The sequence below is a fragment of the Oryza sativa genome, chromosome 2, assembly GCF_034140825.1.
Source record: "Oryza sativa Japonica Group chromosome 2, ASM3414082v1".
Classification (NCBI taxonomy): domain Eukaryota; kingdom Viridiplantae; phylum Streptophyta; class Magnoliopsida; order Poales; family Poaceae; genus Oryza; species Oryza sativa.
In genome coordinates this window covers 22,519,431-22,540,695 of record NC_089036.1, presented here as the reverse complement: position 1 = coordinate 22,540,695, position 21,265 = coordinate 22,519,431, and the positions used below count along the sequence as shown (strand labels likewise).

At 43.5% G+C, this 21,265-nt stretch overlaps 3 protein-coding genes across 4 annotated transcripts; 2 read left to right on the top strand and 1 right to left on the bottom strand.

Moving 5' to 3' along the window:
- Window positions 1-561: 561 nt before the first annotated feature.
- LOC4329746 (putative ETHYLENE INSENSITIVE 3-like 4 protein) lies at window positions 562-2,546 on the bottom strand. Its single transcript, XM_015769605.3, has one exon. It carries the CDS (start codon window positions 2,520-2,522, stop codon window positions 1,008-1,010), a length of 1,515 nt encoding a protein of 504 aa, XP_015625091.2. The 5' UTR covers window positions 2,523-2,546; the 3' UTR covers window positions 562-1,007.
- A 10,017-nt stretch (window positions 2,547-12,563) lies between these two features.
- LOC4329745 (uncharacterized) lies at window positions 12,564-15,550 on the top strand. The gene is made up of 5 exons (XM_015768557.3): window positions 12,564-12,757; window positions 12,867-12,940; window positions 13,982-14,117; window positions 14,437-14,748; window positions 15,116-15,550. The coding sequence occupies exons 1-5, from the start codon at window positions 12,620-12,622 to the stop codon at window positions 15,386-15,388; spliced, it is 933 nt and encodes a 310-aa protein (XP_015624043.1). The 5' UTR covers window positions 12,564-12,619; the 3' UTR covers window positions 15,389-15,550.
- Window positions 15,551-17,424: 1,874 nt separating this feature from the next.
- LOC4329744 (sugar transport protein MST1-like) lies at window positions 17,425-20,785 on the top strand. 2 transcript variants are annotated; one of them, XM_015767277.3, is made up of 5 exons: window positions 17,425-17,608; window positions 17,716-17,882; window positions 19,124-19,429; window positions 19,540-20,181; window positions 20,294-20,785. In XM_015767277.3, the coding sequence occupies exons 3-5, from the start codon at window positions 19,187-19,189 to the stop codon at window positions 20,588-20,590; spliced, it is 1,182 nt and encodes a 393-aa protein (XP_015622763.1). In that variant the 5' UTR covers window positions 17,425-17,608; window positions 17,716-17,882; window positions 19,124-19,186; the 3' UTR covers window positions 20,591-20,785. The 2 variants fall into 2 exon arrangements, with proteins under 2 accessions (XP_015622763.1, XP_066164153.1); XM_066308056.1 differs by having other exon boundaries at window positions 18,034-19,429.
- Window positions 20,786-21,265: the final 480 nt, after the last annotated feature.

Here is a 21,265-nt window from a genome sequence, read left to right as displayed (position 1 = left end):
CTCATTAGCCAAACATTGCCATATTTGTCAAACTCTTTAAAAAAGATCGATAAATATATAGCACAATCGATTATATTTACACAAATATCTTTTCCGCATCGATGATTGTGCCAAATTTAGAGTACATTGCCCACAGTGAGCGCGCACAGGAATGTAATCGTCTGGGTACGCGTCCATCCGGGCGAATAGCACCATCACCAGACACCAGGACAGGATGGTCCGGGCACGGGGCACCCGGGCTGGCCGTGACCACGAGGCTCTCCGGTAAGGCATTTCGTCGAACACCCTGCGCGCGGACAGGGATTCGGGAGGGAAACAGCCTCGCGTACGCGTTGAGGAAGTGGTTGGAGAGCCGCGCGCGTCCGCATCGCATCGTGTCCAGATCCGACGGCGGCGCGTGGACAACCAGGATCTGATGGCGTCACGGTGGAGAGTCACACCACTCACCAGCCTACGAGGTGCCATGGTGGTGCCACGAGGCACAACACGAGATGGTCACTCCCAAATCTTCGGCAACCTTTTTGACTTCAAAAGCTTCCTCTCCAACACAAATTCTCAAGCTCACCCAAACAAGCAAATCATTATGGTTTCACATTCACGATTCACAACAAATTTCCCTGGGAGGCGAAACACACGTAACAAATCCCATAATGCTTATGCTATTTTGTTTTACCGTCGGCGGCATCCACACGCCTCGATTCGTGGCGTCGTCTCTATCATGCGACTCTCCTCTGTCAAGTCTAAAACCTCTAAACAATACTTTTACCCAGCTTACAAACTCCGTTATCCACCTTTCTCTCCTCCATAACCACAGAACCAACAAATAGAGAACGAATTTAGCAACACAGCAGCAGCACATGCTTAATTAACTTAGTTTAACCAGTACTACTAGCTAGTAGCAGCACTAGAGCGCCAGCAAATGCAGCATCAACCTGACTATAGCTTCTCCCGCCCAAACCCGGACAATCGCGCGGCGACACGTGGTGGGGCCCAAGGGCGCCACGTCGTCACTCGTCCATGAAGTGCAACACGTCGTCCACTTCCGGATAGCTCCCGATGAGGTCGAACAGGACGTCCTGCGCCACCTCATCCACGCCGGCCAGCACCTCCGGCGGAACGGCCAGCGCCGCCGCCGCCACGTCGCACCCCTCGCCGCCCGCCTCGCCGCCGTCGGCCGCCCCCTCCTCCTGCTGCAGGCAGCTGTAGTACAGCTTCATCAGCTCGTTGATCGGGCTCCGCCCTTCCTGATCCGCCGCCGCCGCGAGCTCCGGTAGCATGACGGCCAGCTGATGATGATCGGCGCCGCCGCTCCCCCCACGGGGGAACTTCCCGCCGCCGGAGTTGCCGCTGCTGCTCCCGCTACCGCTTCTGGTGTACTCGCGCTTGCGCTTGTCCTGCGCCGCGGCGCCGCGCACCACGTCCTCCAGGCCGTCGCTGTCGTCCTCCTCGCCGCCGTCGGCGTCGAGCAGGGTGATGTGCAGCGAGGTCTTGAGGCGGCGGTCGAGGGCCTCCTCCTGGCGGATGACCTTGGACCACGTGTCGGACTCCTTGGCGCTCATCTTCTGCTGCAGCCGCTTGGACTGCCACACGAGCTTGCGCATCTGGTCGAAGCGGGGGCTCATGTGCTTGATGACGGCGCTGAGGAGGGAGACCTTCCACGCCTTCTTGAGGTCGTGCGGCTTCCGGTACGGCGGCGCGCCCTGGTGCGCCTGCGTCTCGCCCTGGGTGCCCCACCACGGCTCCTCCCCGGTCGGCCACCACGGCGGCGCCAGCCCGCGCTCCAGCGGGAAGCTGCGCTGCGGCGGCTCGCAGTGCTGGATCAGCGCCGAGAGCACGGACCCCAGCGTGCTGTCCTGGATGTCCTGCAGCCGGTGGAGGCCGCCGCCGCCCGCCTGGGGGCTGTCGCCGGCGGCGGCGGGGCCGATGAGCGCCATGGGGCCCGCGCGGTCGAAGCTGACGTTGTCCTTCCACCACCCGCGGAGGCTGTCGGAGGAGCCGGACATGGGCTGGCCGGCCTCGTCGATCACGCCGTACACGAACCCGCGCGCGTTGCAGGCCTCCATCATCTTGAGCATGTGCCGGAGGACGCCGTCCTGCGCCCGGAGCATCGCCTTCCGCCGGCACCGCGCCTCCGGCGTCTCCTCCTCCAGCTGGCCCTCCGACGACGTCCCGGCCCCCGCCGCCGCCAACCCTCCGCCGCCCCTGCCGCCGCCGCCGCCGGGGCGACCACCCTCGAGCTTCATCAGCAGCATCTGGTCCTTCCACATCCGCTTCTTGAGGTCGGAGATCTCGATCGACTCGGCGCCCGACTCGGAGTCGCTCAGCTCCTCCTGCTCCAGCTCCGGCTGCTCCGCCTCGGGCTCCGCCGCGTCGTCGCGCTCGCCGCCGCCACGGCCATGCTCGTGCTCCTCCGCGTGCTCCATGCTCCACTCGTCGGAGGAATGATGGTGCCTCTTGCCGCGAGCACCACGTACGCGATCTTCCGAGCTGATCTGTTTGTTGGTCGGCGACCGCGAGGCCATGGAAGTTTGTACATGACGGGAGGCAGAATGCATTGCACCGGCGAGAGATTTTATAGGGCGCTTTTTGTGCAGGAGATTTGGGGAGACATTTTGGTCAGTGGACTCGGGTCGCCGTCGCCGTCGCCGGCCGGGATGGTGATTGCGTGGCTAGGTCTGGGGCCCCATGGGTGTAGCCAGAGGTCATCTGGGAAGTCGAGCGTGTGTGTATTGCAGCTCAATACTACTATCGTGACCGTATACTATCTACTAAGCTAGCTAGGCAGCCGGCTATCTCTAGCTTTCCTGTAGAAGTGCAGAATTGGATGGTTTGCACTATGCATATTGCGGATGGCAGCCCTGACGATATGAGAGTGACCAGTGATAATCTATAAATCTAGTTACACCTTAGACTATGTTTAGTTCACACTGAGACTATGTTTACACACTGAAGTTTAGAAGTTTGGTTGAAATTAGAATGATGTGACTGAAAAGTTGTGTGTATGAAAGGTTTGATGTGATGAAAAGTTGGAAGTTTGGAAAAAAATTTTGGAACCTTAATTTGTTACATCTTCTATCTCATAAAATCCATAGGCGATCTTTTACATTTTGTTAGTTATAAGATCAAACTAATTGACACGATCTGAACCTAATTTTAGGATCTACATTAGAGTTAAAAATATTTCTCGGAACTTTGTGTGTTGCATCAAATTTTGATTCAACTATCATATATATGCTACTACTCTTTTTTGTTTGTGTAAGCTAGAATAAGAATGTAATCCCAATTAGTTGCGTTTGTGGATGAGCATGTGTCTAATGTGACTTAGCACACAAAGCGCATAGTAAGTTTCATGCTCGATGCCATGCCGTTGCTTTGCCCCTTTCAAGTAGATCCTCGTTAACTTCAACTCACCGGCGGACAAATCACGATGACCACAGATGGGTACAGAATAGTAGTAGAATGTATCGGATGTATACCAAGGGTTAAAAGCATACTGTTGGGAGAGGCATCGTGACATGTCTATATACTGCTATATGATAGGGAAAAATCGGTAGAGACGGAGTGCAACCATGCAATCTCCTCAACTCTGCCCCGGCTGAATCTGTGTGGACAACCTAGGGATTCAACGGCTTGCTTGGCTCGACTCTGGGCACACAGACATGAGTGTGCCTTCCAGGCCTCCCCTCGAGGATTCTACGTATACGATCCCCGATTTAATAACACAAATAGGGATGGCAATTTGTCGAGTCGGTACAGAAAAACAGAAACATATGACTTGAGACTTAGACATCTCTTGTTTAGCTCACGCCCAATAGTACGTCTTGACGAGTAGAAATTAGTATTCACCTTAATATAACTCATGGATATTACAATTTATTCGTTTAGAATATATAAATATTGTACATGTTATTTTATCATATTACTTTTCTAGTATATGCATGTGAGATGGAAAAAAAAGAATCAAGCGACGGTAATTACGGTGGTATTTGTGATATTTCTATTTTGAGAAATCTAATAAATGTTTATTTTTTTATAAACATATTAAACTAAGATTAACATAATTTGGACAATGATTTTAATGCCTATTTTTAATCACTAAAGCAATAGAAACTTAGTTGTACATGTCAAGCAACTAAGCAAGCATACATCATACTAGCTATTGGAGCCCCATCTTACATAGCTGATCTATTCTTATATTATGATCGATAACATAATTAAAGTTAAGAAAAGAATTAGATCTAAAAAATAAAAGCAATAGAAATTTTGCACGTAATTGGCATGCCAGCTTGTATAAACCATATTTATAGTAATTGCACGTAATATTTATTATTTATTTGTAAAATATTTATATTTTCAATAGATCTTTAAAATATGCTATATTTATTATTTTTTATGCAAAGAATAATCTTAACTATATATATAAACTTTAAGGCTAATTATATGGAAGAAATTAATTGAATCAAATATTTTTCGTTATATTAATTAAGCCAAAGGGCTAAAATGAAAAAAAGATGAACCCTTATCCTCTCAACCCATCACCCTATGATTTGATTCTATCCACTTAGCTCACTCAACGTGATGGAGAACAACAGCGATGGAGGCGACGCTCGAGGGCGGGGACGTGGTCCTTGGCGTTGGCGGGGAGGCAGAGGCGAGAAAGAGGCGGTGGGGGTAGGAGCTGGAGAGCGGTTGGCAAGGGAGGACGTGCTGCCCCGTCGGCCTAGAGGAGGCGCAGTGCGCGCGGTCATCTCATGCTCCTCCTATGCACGCCTAGCTTCGGGAGGCGGCAAGCTGGAGGGGAGGCACCTGCTGCTGTCCGGCCTCGTGTCTTCCTTCGCACTTGTCCTCCTGGTTTCAAGTGAGTGGAATCAATGAGCTGTTCATGTGCCTTTGGTCTTTCCTTTTGGCTATCGACCGTGAGTAAAATTGTGGGCAGGTTTAATCTCGGCTAATTTGTACATGATTGATCTGTCAAAGTATGGAAATTGTAAGATTTGTCATTTCCAGTTTTTCAGAGTGATATTGTGGGTTGTATTTTTGTTTTGAAAGAAAAATTGTGAGTTGTATTATCCTTTTCTAAAACTGAACTTTTTAGAATACTCTCTCCCATTGCACATATCCAGTGAGGCGAGCTGGGAGACAAGGGCTGGAAAAGTGGGAGCGGCGGGAGGGCGCGGAAGATGGACATCACCGATGCCGGCGTGGACGGCGTGGAGCGCGATGACGGGGTCGTCGGGTGGGGCCGGAAGTGGAGAGGAAGGGAAGCGGAGGCCGCGGCGCAACGAGTTGATTTTTCTTTTTGATTGGCGCAAAGAACAATCTTGAGGTTGCTAGCCTTTTTTTTCATTTTCTTTTCGTCCGAAGGATGTGTTTGAGGTTTGCTGGATATGTGGCGTGATTTCACTAGATGCAAACTTGCTCCAGGTTTAGCCACGTGGTCCAATGAGCTATTAAGGTTTGTACCTTGAATTCGTATATTAAGACATCCATGTCGGGCCAACATTGGTCATAACCTGATAGGTACCAAGTGAACTTTTTTTCTAAACATAAGTAATATCTTCATATATAAATAAATAATTTAACAAAGAGCAACACAAGTAACAGGCTAGCAATCCAATTAGACAAATGTCTGTCCCCATCGGACTCATGAGTACCCACAGGTACCCATATCCATGGGTAGGATTGCGATCCAACATGTTCACCTAAACCTGAAGTCATCTGAGATGACCTACAACTTAGAGTAAGACTAATAGCAAAGCCAAGTATTGACTAGCTATTATCATATCATTTATAGCAATCTAATAGCATACCTATACGATAGTTACCTATCCTACATATTACACCATTAATGTTTGGTCCTGTCTTACTAAAACAAAGCAACACATTTTCTTATAATTAATTAAATATTTACTAATTTGTTTTGAAAAATATATTAATATGATTTTTAAAACAACTTTTGTATATATATTTTTTTAAAATACACACCGGCCATTTAACAGTTTGAAAAGCTTGCGTGTAAAAAAGAGGGAAGTGAGTTGGGAAAATTGGGGGGGGGGGGGGAAACTCAGCCAATGTTATCTCACAATGCTTCTTGGAGTACAGGTTGTAGCTCCTTTCTTCTCTGCTTTAACTAAATACAAATCTGAGGTATCAATTAGCCTACTTACACCATATTGTTGTACCTGAACGTTCTTATTACAGACAGTACGTACCTAATCACATCAATTGTTTCTTTTTAGTTTAGAACTGGCTGTAGTGATAACAACAAGGACCAGTAATATCACACTGCATTTTGGATTTCCGCCGTAGACGACGTTGCATTATGGTGTGATTTGGTTTGACGCCTACCATCATCTCATTTGTGCCAAAATTCATTACTTAGTACATGCCTGTTGCTTCACTTCTTTGTGCTTCCTTGTTAGCCTTCTTTCATAATTGAAAAATCACATTATGCCGTTGTAGTCTTACATTTACGCTACCTTGTTAATGGCCTTTTCAAATACTTCATTTTCCGTTTGTCTCCACTTCGTCAATATCCTTTTCAAACATACCATTTTCCAGCTGGCAGTATTCTGTTAACAGCCTTTTCGAATAGGTCATTTTCATTACCCATTTAACTATTAGGAATTGGAAAAAAGAAACAAAAAAGTAAGACAACTCTAAAAATATCCATTCATTTGGCAAAAAGTTTTTATGTGGGGATATCTGTCAAAAAATGCTAGGAAAATTTATAAAATAACAAACCATGAAAATTTATAAATAATATAAATAACTGTAGGAACAAATATAACTGTAGAAAGTTTCCCTTCTTTATGTTTTTTTCGCCCTTTTTTAGGGTTTTTAACGGACTTTTTTTTCCTTAGATCACATTAATAAATTTATGTTTTTTTCTTTCTCGCAGTTTTTTGAAGGGCTTTTTTTGGTTGCGTACAATCGTACGTTTCTTCGTCTTTTTTACGGGCACGTCTTTCTGTTTTTGCTGGCTTTTTTATTACGGACTGTATTTTTTTCCCCGTGGTGTAGAAATCGGATGTTTTTTTTTCGCATTTTTTGGGCTCTTTTTTTTTCTTTTTTTTATTGTTTTGCATTGCCTACCATTGAGACTTTTTTTAGCTGTTTTTTATTTTCCGGCATTGTTTTATTTTTTGTTTGCTTTTTTGTCGCCATTTTTTTTGCATTGATTAGGAATCAGACTTCTTTTTCGCTATTTTTTATGGCATTTTTATCGGCCTTTTTTTTCAGATGGCGTATTCTTCTGGATTTTTCACATTTTGGTCTTTTTGAAAAACTTATTTCGCAAATAGACCCCTAGAAAAACTTATCCCAAAAATGGTCCTTTTTGGGACGTCAGAGTGGCTGGCGCCATCGTCCAGGACGGTGCCAGCCTCTCTGGCGCCGTCCCCCAGCCGACGTGGCGGGGCGATGCTGAGGTGGCTAGGGGGAGTGCGCCAGAGTGGCTGGCGCCCCCCCCGGAAATTTTTTATTTTTGTTTTATTTGTTTGATATTTTTTTCACGCTTAGGGACACACAAGAACCAACCATAGAAAAATTGAACTCAAATGGACGTAATATGTAACCTGTAGAATTTTTCCTCTCCTCTCCTCTCCTCTCCCTCCGAACTAGTGCAGAGGAAAGAGATGTGCAACTTTTTTATTTTTATTTTATTTTTTTGATATTTTTTTCACACTTAGGAACTCACAGGAACCAACCAGGTAAAAAATAAACTCAAACGGACGAAATATGTGGCATGTGGAATTTTCCAAAGCTCCACCGAAAAACTTCTCTCCTCGAAAACACAATCTTGCAAGCGGAATTTGGAGGTTTTAATATTGCCGAACCCGGAGAATCGGATGTAACTTTTTCTGTAGATGTCCGTGCATATATTATTTGCCTGATTCCGAGTCCGTAAGATAAAGTTACGCCTGTTTTAATAGATGACATATTTTGTCAGTTTCGATAGAGTTTTGGAAAATTCTACATGTCACATATTTTGTCTGTTTGAGTTTATTTTTTATACGGTTAGTTTCTATGTTCTCCTAAGTGTGAAAAAATATCAAAAAAATGAAATAAAAATAAAAAAATTGCATCTCTATGTACTGTTTAACTTATATATGTCATTTCATGTGGTTATATTTTGAATTAGATTAAGTAATTTCATATAGTGGTAGAGTGTATTATGTTTAACATGCTGATCAAAGGGTTTTACTAAATGAGTTATGGTCTAATTTTAGTGAAGGTGCAAAGTAGACTAAGTGGTATGCTAGCTATTTTCAGATTTAGCTAAGTGATAGTTCGAGTTTAATTTTTTTTTGTGGTTGGTTGTATCGTGATCCTGAGTGTGAAAAAACATCCGACAAAATAAAATAAAAATGACACCGTTGCAACTCCATACAGAAAAACAGGAATGGAGGCGGTGGCGCCAGCCATGCTGGCGCCCTCCTCCCTGGGGCAGCGCTAGCCATGCTGGCGCCCTCCTCCTGCCACGTCGGTTCGCGTGCGCCACGGTGGCAGGAGGACGGCGCCAGAGAGGCTGGCGCCGTCCCGTTGATGACGGCGCTAGCCACTCTGGCGCCCCAAAAAGGACTATTTCTGGGATAAGTTTTTTTAGGGGTCTATTTACGAAATAAGTTTTTCAAAAGGACCAAAATGTGAAAAATCTAGGTGTATTCTTCCTCGCTTGACTTTTTTTCCGCACGAATTGGACTTCTTTTTCGCTATTATTTTTGGGCGGAGTTTTTTCTGGGCTTTTTTTGGCCTTTTTTTTTCAGATGCCGTCTTTTTTTCGCGTGACTTTTTTTTCGCACGGACAACGGAAATATTTTAGACTTAGAAGAGACTAACGTCAGTACATAAATAAAGGAGGGACATAGGGAGTATATCTATATCTCGGGTCTCCTTATTTTGCTGGGACTTAATTAAAGAGATAATCTTGATGTATATCCTCCTGGGTAGTTTAGCTCAAGTTTGAGTAGGTCTATGCAGTAGATACCGTGAAGTCAGTCATGATTCATATTGATATATGCTGTAATTTCTAACGTATTATTTCCCCCTATTATTATAACCAGAATGCACCATCGTCAGCGCTCTCCCCTACCTACGGGCGACCAACAAGTTAAGAAATTTTTTTGCTGGCAATTGCTTTAGTTTGGCCACTAATATCTTCAAGATTGTTTGATTACGATGAGCATATTGATATATTTATATTTATCATATAACATACTCCAATAATATGAATAAATATATGATGGAAACTCACTTCGATAAAAACTCGTGTAAACCATGACAAAAATGTTGCGTAAAATCACACAAAAAAAATCTCACATGTAGATGAGATGACGGTGCACAACCATGTAAATTAAAAGAACTTGTCCAAATTCAACTTTGTTTGTGAGATTTACTTGAATTTTGTTATTTTCATGCCTCACAAATGAAGTTAAATTTGGATAAGATTTTCTACGTGGTGTTCATTACACTCTCATCTACGCGTGAGATTTTTTTTTGACGATTTTTTTATCATGGTTTATACGAGTTCTCATCTAAGTGAGGGTTTCTATGGTATATTCAATAATATGGTACTTTTTTAATACTTATAAGTTTTATTTATAAAACATAAATCGTCAAATAAAATAATGCCAAATTGTATGGACCAAGTAATATGAAACAGAAGAAGAGTGAGTATAAAATTGAGATAATGTATTCTATACCTTACTCTTACTCTAGTTCAATGATTTATTATCAGCTTTCTCTCTCTATACAATATGCCATCAACCTTATTAATATGTCACTGGGGTGAATACTTAAAAAAATACCTTAAATGCCCTTCAAGCCGTACAATGGTTGCCAATTGATTGACTCATTAGAAGTTTTGAATACATATGAAAGTTTTTCTTAGCCTTACATAATATAGAAGTTTAGAGACAATCCATTCTATGTCATTTACAAAGCATGATTTCTATAATGTACCATCGAGAAAACTCAGTTCAAATTTATCCTAGTTGTGAAATAGCAATTTTTCCTCTCTTAGTGGCGTTTGATTAACGACGATGGCATATAAGGAAGAAAATGAGTTGTTCGATGGTATATTCTAAATTGAGTTTTGTCAGTGGGAACACATGCATTGCCGATGGCATAGAATGAATTGGCTCTATATTTTAATATTTTTCTTCTATGTTTTTGTTAAAAGAACTATTTTTATGTGGCATATGAAAGAGGAATCTCTCACACACAAAAGATAGTAGGATCAGAAAAATAAAGATGATTTACATAAAAGAACATCCAACACAAGAATATTCTATTAGCATATGAAACATAAATTATATTTTCAAAAAAAATTAATGCACGCAAATTGAAAATCTTGAAATACACACTTATATTTATATATGGGGGCTATGTTAATTTGTTATATTTTTCGATACTTCTAGTGGTCAATCATTTATCAACCCTTTGATATATAACCAGCTATACACATAATCTAAATGAGAAACTTGATAGGGTCATTTCATGGTCTGATAGTTAGATTTGAAGGACAAAAATTAAAGCTCCGCTTTTTCTTGATTGTAGATTTTGGTTTTTGTTTGCACAAATTTTAAGCTTTGAACGATATGCTTCATGTACAAAAGAATCTTGAAATACTTTTTAAAGCAATTTTTCTAGTAGTTAACTTCGTTTATACTCTCAAATAACTAAAAAAATCAAATTGTCTATCCATCCATCAATTAGCTATCTCAAATGGTGACTAAATCACATGAGAGCATCTCTATCGTGAATGCAAAATCAATTTAAGGCAGAAAAAAAAAGAACCATGCACGCAGATGACACATAATGTCAGACAAAAAGAAAAATCAAACTCTAAGTTGAGATAGAACTCAGGGAGTATTAAAAAAAATTGTTTTGCATGCATGCATGCATAGAAGGCAGACACTGATTGGTTGGTTGATTCTTTCTATGGACCTCATAAATTGATTTTATACTGTATATATCGAGTTCATGTTTTATTCAGCTTTCATCGGCACAATGGTCGAACCAAATACTTAGAGTTTTTCTTAATAAGTGTTGTTTCAATTGTTCCTTTCAGATCTCTGACTACACCCACATCCCCTGTTTGCTCCTACGCTCGGGAGATTCCGTACCCGTGCAACGTGAACGACAAAGAGATGATGCAAATCTGGACCATTTTGCTTCTTTTTTTTTTTCTGTAGGATAAAGTGTTGGTTGAGCAAGTAGAGGCTTGAGTAAAACCACAAAGCATTTGCTGCGCAGACTTGGCTTAAAAACGAGCAGGCCACATGCTAGCCGTCGCAAAATGTCCTGGCTGTAAGCAACCGCTGTCAGTCACTCTGCTCTGCGTGCACATGTGCGATCGATCTACTCCTCCTCTTATACATACAACTATACAAGTTGCACTCGTGTCGTGCATGCTTGGTTTAATGGTTTCGCATAGCTTAGCTGGGCTTTGGATAGAATGGTTAGAGCAGGTTACAGTAGCATACTATAAGTCAGCTATAAATATTTTTCAAGAAAATAAAAGAGGAGAGAGAATATTAACACGCTATAGATTTATAGCCAGCTACAGTACAGATTTCAAGATATATGTATATATGACATGTAGGACCAAGTATGAATTGCGTAGTATATATTAGAGCAAGGCTAATAATACAAACAACTGCTTGCTGTAGAGATCTTTATATCCTATCTCTCACTTCACTCATATAGTGGTTAACTCTTCACTATAAATATATGGTCCACCTGTCTGTCTCACATATTTTCTTGGTTCCTGTGTCTAAGCCAGCTGTAAACTTACAATCCACTTATCATCTCTTAACTCTCCACTTTCATCCATCTCAGCATTTAACCATTTTATAGTCTTGTATTATACTTGCTCTTATAGGTATCTATTATATGATATTATATGAGTTGGTTACTAAATTGATTATAGATAATTTAGATATAGTAGGTAGCTATACTATTAAACTTTTCTTAGAAACACTTCATGATCTGAAGTTCTCAACTAAACTAGTGGAGTACTGGAGTAGTAAAGAAAACATCTCACGGTGGAACGGGATGGATCAGCGGTGCGCGCTGACTACTGGGGCCCACATGTCATCGTGACTATAGAGGCTAGAGCCATCATCTTCTTCGCCGGTTTGTTTCTTCCTCTTCTTTTTCCTCGACAAGATTTTCATGTGGCGTGGAGCGACAGAGATGAACTGGACCTAATCAACCAGTAATCACTGGACAGAAAAGAGAACCAAGCACGTGGGCCCCAGTTGTCAGTAATAATCAAGAAAACATAATTAATCACCGAAGAAAAATTCATGACGTCAATCGAATCACCTCCTGATAGAATTCCAACTTGATACTATCACCCCACGCGCGGCGACCCTGGCTAACCTCACTGCCACGCGTGCCCCACCCCAGTGGGACACACCTGTCAGTCGCAGCGAGCTACTAGACGCTCGAGCACCTGCGAAAACTTTGTACAAATTGTCCTGTAAAAATAAACAAGATTAAAGCATGCAGGAGGGCGCCTATTAAAATGGACGGTGGGTGGCCACGCCGAGGCCGCAAGGGCGCAACCGCATTTCAAAACTTGAAACGAGGGAGACGAAGTGAGAGAGAGATGGAGAGGGCGGTGCCGGTGCGGAAGACGCACGCCTCGACGGCCGGCCTGCTCAGCTGGTCGGAGTCGCCGGGCCCCGACAATGCCGCGGCGGCGGCGGGCGCCGCCGCGCCGCCTTCCTCGCGGCCCAGCCTCAAGGTAGAACAAATCGATCGCTAGCTCGCTCGTCCCCAAAGTCGTACTCGTAGCTGAGTACTAGCTGACATTGATATCGCCTTCACTTTGCTGTTTGTTGTGTTGCTTTTAGCCGGCCGGTGGGATCACGCCGGCGATGTTCGGAGCGCCGGTGACCGACCTGGAGGCCGAGGATCTGACCAAGAGGTGAGGGATTATTCGCGCCCTGATCCGCTCGATCCGCGCCTTTGCCCGTTGCCGTGCCGTGTATGCTCGTGCACTCTGCGCGCGCCGGGTGATTGATTTCCTGCACAGATTGTAGTAGTAGTATTTGGTCACTGTGATTCCAAATGATATACTGTTACAGGTAGTGTAGATTTTATGAATCTCTATCGAGAATGAGTACAGAAGGAAAGATGAATTAACTGAGAAGCGTTTGACTTAACAAATTTTTTTAATTCTGTTCTCTTGGTTTAGTAGTTAATACCTTCACATGCTAGTAGCTGGAGACTGATTTGTTTTTTTTTTCTTTTTACGCTGTTATTGCACACTCGTGCTAGTATGGACAGAGTAGAAATGTTACTTGCTACTAGGTTCCAAGTGTGCAGTGCTGTACGCATGGCATTCCATGCGCAAAACGCCGTGATTTTTCGTACTGGGAAATGATGTGCCGAAGGGTCTCGGGGGTTGCAAACGTCCATCTTAAACATTTGGGTGGTTGTGGGTTTCGTCGTCCTTGATGTGCCTGCCAACTTGTACTCACGAGATGCCATGGGTGCTACCTCTTTGTGACCCTGATGTTCTAAGGGGTAACTAGATGTTGTACTGCTTTGTTATTTTCAGATTTTATCTTTACTTGCTTTGTTGCTGGAGTCTGGACTCTGGAGAATGTTGCTGACATTGGGGGAAATATTTGACAGAGGTGTACGAGCCTGTTAAAATGATTTTCAAGCAGGAAATATGATTTTCAAATGTAAAAGATTGTAGTTTACTAGTTCTTACCAAAGCAACTTGCTACATGTTGGTCATGCTAGTAATCCTGTATTTGTCAGAAAAGATTACAAGAGAGTTTGAGCATGGAAAGTATATACAGATTGTCCATGTTTTCTGTCCGAGCTTTAGCTTTCACGCTTTTCTAGCATAAAAGAAGAATCCTGCACAATGCATACGATTAACATTTATGAAGGTGTTAAGATTGTTGTATTTTTAAATATTTATTGGCATCTTCTTATTTATCTCTGGTGGCAGGAAAATGTGCTCGGGCTCAAAGATGAAGGAAATGACCGGGAGTGGAATATTTTCTGCACAGGGTGCAAATGGAGATTCTGAAACTGGCTCCGGTGACTCTAATCCTCCCAGCAAGACATCATTAAGGATGTATCAGGTATCTTAATTCTTGATTCCTTGCTTACTACAAATAATTAGTACATGTACATGTGTCACTCTTTTGGTGCTTTTGGTATGTGTACATTTGTCTGTAATCTGAACCGAGTACTTTGTTTGAGATACAACTATCCTCTAGTTATGAGTACCAAATGTCCAAACCATCAGCCCTGTCTAAACTCTAAATGAAGTGTATTTTGCCAGTTTTTCTTGATCTTTTTCCTTATAGAGTAATATTGTGTTGTTGGTGGATCTCATTGAGAAAGTTTGATATTTTTAAACGTTTTTTGTGCATCTTTGTGCCTTTTTTTTCATGGCAGCAAACTGTAACTGGCATAAGTCAGATATCATTTAGTGCTGAGGGGAGCGTGTCTCCGAAGAAGCCTTCCTCATTGCCTGAGGTGGCGAAGCAGCGAGAGTTGAGTGGTACACTGGAGAGTGAAGCTGATGCTAAATTGAAGAAGCAGAACTCGGAAGCAAAAAGCAAGGAGCTCAGCGGGAGTGATATATTTGGCCCACCTCCTGAGATTCCTTCTAGACCCTTAGCTGCTCGTAACCTGGAGCTGCAGGGAAATTTAGATTTTGCGCTTCCACAACCAAGAAGCATTCACACTTCAGTTAAAGTATCCAATGTAAGTGAAATGAAATATATTTTGCCACTCAATGCAATATCTTTGCTAAGATTAAAAAATGTTATATTAATTTGAAATTGAGAGTAATCTTCAAGTAATAGTGATTGTCAACTGAATTTTAGTCTCTTTGCTTAGGAGAGTGCTCATTTCAGGCTTAATGTTTCCTAAATAATAAACCACATGTTAATGTTATAGTTGTTCAGATGAGATTGTTGTTAGTATTTTTTTAAAAAAAACTAAAATGCATTAACTGCTATGGAACATAAGGTGCTGTAGTGCTTTTTTATAATAGCAAATAGCCAAATGCAGTTCTGCATCTGGTGTATATTAACCTCATAATTCAATTTGATAATTGATACATGTGTAGCCTGCCGGAGGTCCGAGCAATATCATGTTTGGGGAGGAGCCGGCGGTCAAGACCGCCAAGAAAATCCATAACCAGAAGTTCCATGAGTTGACGGGCAACAACATCTTCAAGGAAGAAGCTCCCCCAGGCTCGGCCGAGAAGTCCCTGAGCACGGCGAAGCTCAAGGAGATGAGTGGCAGCAACATCTTCGCCGATGGGAAGGTGGCCTCCCGGGACTACTTCGGAGGCGTCAGGAAGCCTCCTGGCGGCGGGAGCAGCATCGCGCTGGTCTGACGACTCGCCGGAAGAGTTCTGAATATGTAGTTTGTGGCCAGTCTGTGTTTGTTGGCTGTTGTTTATCCATCATTCGAGCGAGATTTGTTAGTTGTTGCATACTCACCTAAAGGGCTGGTCATTGTTCATCTCCGAACTTCAAATACCATTCACTTCTCATCATCTTCTGCTCTGACTCGCTGATGTTGCCGTCGTTAAGAGGGAAATCAAGCGAACTTGCGTGTGCCTATCTAGTTAGTAGATTTGTTTACGTCCGGTAGTTGTTGTTGGGTTTGAACAAAGTTCGTGTTAGCAGTAAAGCCATACGGTCGATTTCTTCAATCTGAGTCTATCTTAATGGAATAGATATTCTTCACTCCCACTTCCAAAAAGAATCTTCTCAACTTGAGCTTGAGCTGGTATGTCACGTTGTTTGATTGGCATTTCCATCCACCTTTACTAGTGCTATTGATTTTGCCGAACTGAAATAGGGACGTGTATGCTATTTAGCGGGCTTGGCCCCAACAAAATCAATTCAAGCCCATCCCTTAACATCGCCGAGGCAGCCGTAGTTGCTGACTTGCTGCCTTTCCCATGGCTGCAGTGGCACCCTTGATTGAGGAGCTTTAGCCGGTGAGAATATAAAATGTTAATTTTCAGCTTACTATCCCAAAAGTAAAGCAAGCGAGGTTCACATTTTCAATTTAGTGCCGGATCTCAACTCTCGGTTTGTATGGTTTTCGCAACATTTTAATTTAGTGTTATCAGATTTATCTTCTTAAATTCAAATTCTCAAAAACCATTCGAAATTTCACTCGGAATCTACTCTTGTATTGCATTAAAACCTTAAAATTTCAATATTTCCAATCAACATTTTTTTTCTTGCCGAAAACGTGAACCATTAGCAACTTTTTAGTACTACTACTACTCCATCCATTCTAAAATATAGGGCATAACTATTTTTTAAAGGTGTTTCATAATATAAGACGTGCATGTATGCATGACAATTAATAGCACCTCATCTCTCCTAAAACTATTATTATTTAAATCCTATAATCACAAGATGTTTAATTCTATTGGGTGCATGTGTTGTATCAGTTGGGATGATTCAAACAAAGAGGTGGTAATAATTATTTCTTAGTGTTTGGGTTAAGGGTAGTTATGCCTTATATTTTGGAATGGAGGGAGTACTTTTTAAGAGCAAGTTTAATAGTATAACCAACTACTAGCTCCAATTCATCTATAGTCAATCTAATAGCTCATTCATACAATAGTTGCATACTACACTATTAATATCTGGTCCCACCTGTCATACACACACTGCGTCTTGGAGTCCGTGCTACAGCTGGCTACAGATCTTTAGTCCGTTACTCTTCTTTCTCTTTATTTATCTTCTTAAAATATGTTTGCAGCTGGTTTATAGCATGCTATTGTACATGCTCTAAGACCTCCCCTGCTCCTCCTTATTCTTGGGATCATATGAGAATGAAGGATATTCCCATAGAGACGGGCCACACAGGGATTCGGCGCAGCCAGATACCGCCACGCACGCCGAGTCGCAAATTCCCAATGCGTTTGGACACCCCGGCCGACGGAGTCCCCCCGTCCCGGATGCATGGGGGCGCCAGTAACGCCCACTGCCTGCACAGCCCTGCACCGGCGCCGGTGCTCCACTCTGCTCCGCGGGGGGCGCAGGCTTTTTTTGCCTGCGCTGCCTGCGTGCACATGTCCGCGCCATGTCAGGTTGTTCGCTGGTCGCCGTCGTCGTGGCGGCCAGCGCGGTGGCCTCCCGCGGCCACGTATCAGTGTATCACGTACTCCCCCGCGCGCGCGCCCATCGAAACCCCCCACCCCCGCGCGCGCGTCCACTTGCTGCTAGCTGAGATAGGTAGCGCGCGGTAGCTGCCAACCCGGCTCACATCACACTCGTCGCTCAGCTCAGCTCACACTCACACCGTCACACACATCGCGCTCGAACCGCCCCTGTTTCTGTTTGAGTACCCGGTTCTCCCACTAGAATACTCGTCAAAACGGGACTCCTCTTTGCCCCATTCGGTGCGCGATAACTACTGCGCGACTCGTATCCTTTCTCGCTCTCTCTGTCTCTGTCTCACTCTCTCTGTCTCGCGGTTCTCGCCTCCTCCTCCTCTCTTTCCTTTTTCCTCTCTCTGCTCCTCGTTGTTGCAGTCACCTCTCCTCTCCTTGTTCTTGCAGTCAGCTCAGCTCCGGACGCAGCACCAGGTGATTGTGTGTGTGCATCATTTCTCTTTTATCATCATCCATCTCTTCTTCTTCTTCTTCTTCGATTCTCTCGGGCTCTCGGCTGAAGCGAGTGTTTTGTCTGACAGTTTTCTCGGAGTGCCATCAGCTCGCGGGAGAGTTGCCGGAAGAGAAGCTCGCCGCCGGCGTACGACGGTGAAGGGGGAACGTACGAGCGCGAGTGCGGGGGTGTGGTGCGCCGCCGCTGTCGAGGTAGCTGACGCGGCCTCTGGAAGGCTCTCAGCCTCTCAGGCAGGTTAGAAGCTGATCTGATCCCCTTGCCTAGCTTTTTGCTCGCTTTGTTTATGCTTGGACTAATTAAATGAGGTTTGGTACGTGACGTCATGGTTCAAACGCAACTACTAGTACTACTCTTTTAACCACAAGCATTTCTTCTGGTTTTCTAGAGGGAGAATGGCCAAATGGGGGTATCGTCTAGATTACCATTCTTCTTTACATTTTAAAAAGGCCCCAAATGCACAAAAGAGAGAGAGAGAAAATTTGAGGTCAGTATTATTCTGATTCTCTACGATCATGCATGTACTCTCGAGAAGCTTTTGGTTCCATGAGCCGCGTGTCACGCAGTGGAAATTTCAGATGGCAATCGAAATGGTGTCCTTTGTGCCAAATGGCACGTTTGGATCTTCGCCGCTAATCATTTCTTTTTTTTGAGAGAAAGTATATATTTTATTAGTCGTCGCGTGCTCGATCAGGTCGCTGGCTTGACGCTGTAGCCACCCATACCGTCGTAGAACAAACCGTATGGTGCACATCTACCCCTGTCCATCACTTTCATGAACGCTGCCTAGCTTATCCTCCAAACTTTTTGGAAAAAAAAAGGATTGGAAACAAAATTGGATTATTTTTTTATAACAAAATGGTCGTGGAAGACGATTCAAGTATTCAACCCTAGAAAGGGTACAAGTGTTTGGCCCATGGAATCTTGAGCTATGTGGCTCTTGTTGCTCTGGTTCTGCAGCAAGGGGACACGCACTGTACTCCTCGGTGCAGCTCGGCCTCAAGTTTGGATGATTGGATCTCCCTTTAGATTCAGGGAAGAGTCACGTGGGAGTTCTGTGCGTAGGGGCCCACATTCAGTGGCCTGTGTTCATAAAAATATCTTCTACTATCATGCCACTGATCCTTTATAATTGTAATAATGCCATCTTCCAATCTTTTCTTGATCTACTAGTGGTCCTAGTTGCTGTTACCAAATCATGTCGCAACCCAAGGTTCTCTTGTGAAATTTCTTCTCCCCAAATGTTCAGAAATGTGTAGTAGTTAGCTAGCTATGAGGTTCTGATAGAAAATTCTGTAACAAGACTTGCACCAAGACTGAATTCATCGCTGAGGATGCGACTCCTTGCCGAAACAGCCGACGAGACAAAAACCTGAACTGAGCATTAGTAGTTTAAAACAGAGGAGACTATGATTTCCATTTAGATTGATAGATTTTCTACTCTTCAGAAAATTTATGCCTTTCTCTTGCTACATCAGGCACAATAGTTTGTAGGGAGTACAAGTAGCAGAACTGGTGTGTTTGGGATCCAATCATACGCGATGGCCTTCTTCCCTAACATTCCCGAGGCAAAGCAGGAGATTCAGTCCTTGTACAGAAATTATGCACATTTGTTTGACATGTCATCGGATAATGCCGGTGTAGACTCCCGCATAATGCGGCGCCAGCCTGCCATGTTGATAGATCGTTCTGTTTTCCTCACTGGAAGCGCGATTTGGACTATTGCCCTCCACTACAAGGCTCACATTTACAGATGGTTACTGCAGAAGTTTTCTGCCATCCAGGTTAGTATCTAAATATTGTTCAAGAGATCCTTAATTCACTTCCAGCACTACTTCTTTCTGTTCATCCTAACGCCCTAACCCAATGTGTTTCTAACTTGACAATGTGACAGGGCGCACCAATTTATTGTGCCATGATATTGCGATCCTTATGTCGACGTAGCTCCTTGCCTTTCTTTGTTGGCATTAGTGTTCTGACAGCCAGGATATATAACTACGTTACGATTCACAATCATATTTATTCCCCACAACTCTGCGCTGGCCATGACGCTAACCTTCGGAGGGATTTGTTCATTCAAGACACTGAATTGTGCAATAAGCAAACCCTCGATTCAGGTTTCCTTGGCAGCAAGCATGATTGTATCCGTCTAGCACTTCATTTTATTTGCAGCACTGCCAATTTAAAGGTTTATACAACACCAAAACAGATCGGTTTCGATGGGAAGTGCAAACAAAAGAATACCGAGAGAGGCCGATTTTGGAGGATCTTATCAACAAATGAGCAATATCTGACTTATATTGGGGCACTAGTGACACTACAACTGTTTTTACAACTGAGCAGAGCGAACATTACCACTCTGCTCCTGCCAATGCTATATCAGACAACAAGCTCCCAGCGCAATGCTGCAGTTGTCGGTAACATCGTGATTGTTTTGGTGAACTCCTTTGGCATTCTTGGGTCTGACTTCACAACAAAGCACCACGGACGGGAGGTCACATTCACCGTGAGCGCCATTCTGATGGTGTTTTGCCAGGTAACTAACTGACCAGGAAAAAAATCTCCAATATTTTCTCATCAGTTCTATGTTTCTGTGCGTACTAAACATAAAAAAATTGCTGTTCATGGTTGAAATTATAATTTGCAAGATCACAATCCCATTGCTTGTGGAAGCGCAAATCGGGCTGGGCGGTGGAACTCGGATACTGACGGGCTACACCACGGCGACATTCCTGCTCACATGCGTCGTCTCCTATGGTCTCAGCTGGTCATGGGGCTCATTGTTCTGCACTATTCCTGGTATGAAGATTCAGTCAGCTGGGCAGGTTATCGGCATGGGTCTCTGTTTCGGGCTCTGCTTCGTGCAAATGCAGTACTTCCTGCTGATGCTGTGCCGGCTGAAGAACGCCATCCTTGCATACTACGCAATGTGGATTTGGTCTTGATTTAAACTAGGATCTCAAGAGAAGAGATGGGACAGATGGCTAGATGTCTGCCCGTTTTACTGCTAGCGTTTGATGGATGTAAATATGCTCATTTTCTTTGCCTGTTCTGTACAGTTTTTGTATTGGTTGCTATCTCAGTGTAGATTCTCCCAAGCAGTTTCTGCGACTATGAGGCAATTAACAAATGTTATGCTAGTTCTTGTTGCCCTTTTTCTAAGGTTTTTGAAAGTGGCACTAGTTCGTCTTGACTGACCAATCCTGGAGGATTTAGGCTTTTCATTGGCTTTGTTAATTAATGCGAATCTTGCTTCAATCTGTCTGTGCTGAAAACTCAGCAGATTAGTGGCAATGAAAGCTGAGTAGCTGACAGACATACTCCCTTCGTCCAAAAAAAGACAAACCTTGTGTTTTCGTGTTCAACTTTGACTGTCCGTCTTATATGAAATTTTTTTATAATTCGTATTTTTATTGTTGTTAGATGATAAAACATGATTAATATTTTATGAATGACTTGTCTTTTTAATTTTTTCCATAATTTTTTCAAATAAGACGGACGGTCAAATGTTAGGCATGGAAACTAGGGTTTATCTTTTTTTGGACGGAGGGAGTAGACATCAATCATTCAGTGCATCGACCAAATACGGTGACGTTGAACTAAGTGTAATTTTAACATTC

Bases quoted from the DNA above. Each gene is read 5' to 3' on its own strand.
- LOC4329746 (XM_015769605.3), bottom strand. From the start codon at position 2,522: ATGGCCTCGCGGTCGCCGACCAACAAACAGATCAGCTCGGAAGATCGC.
- LOC4329745 (XM_015768557.3), top strand. From the start codon at position 12,620: ATGGAGAGGGCGGTGCCGGTGCGGAAGACGCACGCCTCGACGGCCGGC. The intron at 12,758-12,866 runs GTAGAACAAATC...TGTTGCTTTTAG, and splicing joins CCTCGCGGCCCAGCCTCAAG to CCGGCCGGTGGGATCACGCC. The intron at 14,749-15,115 runs GTAAGTGAAATG...ATACATGTGTAG, and splicing joins CTTCAGTTAAAGTATCCAAT to CCTGCCGGAGGTCCGAGCAA.
- LOC4329744 (XM_015767277.3), top strand. From the start codon at position 19,187: ATGGCCTTCTTCCCTAACATTCCCGAGGCAAAGCAGGAGATTCAGTCC. The intron at 19,430-19,539 runs GTTAGTATCTAA...ACAATGTGACAG, and splicing joins AGAAGTTTTCTGCCATCCAG to GGCGCACCAATTTATTGTGC. The intron at 20,182-20,293 runs GTAACTAACTGA...ATAATTTGCAAG, and splicing joins TTCTGATGGTGTTTTGCCAG to ATCACAATCCCATTGCTTGT.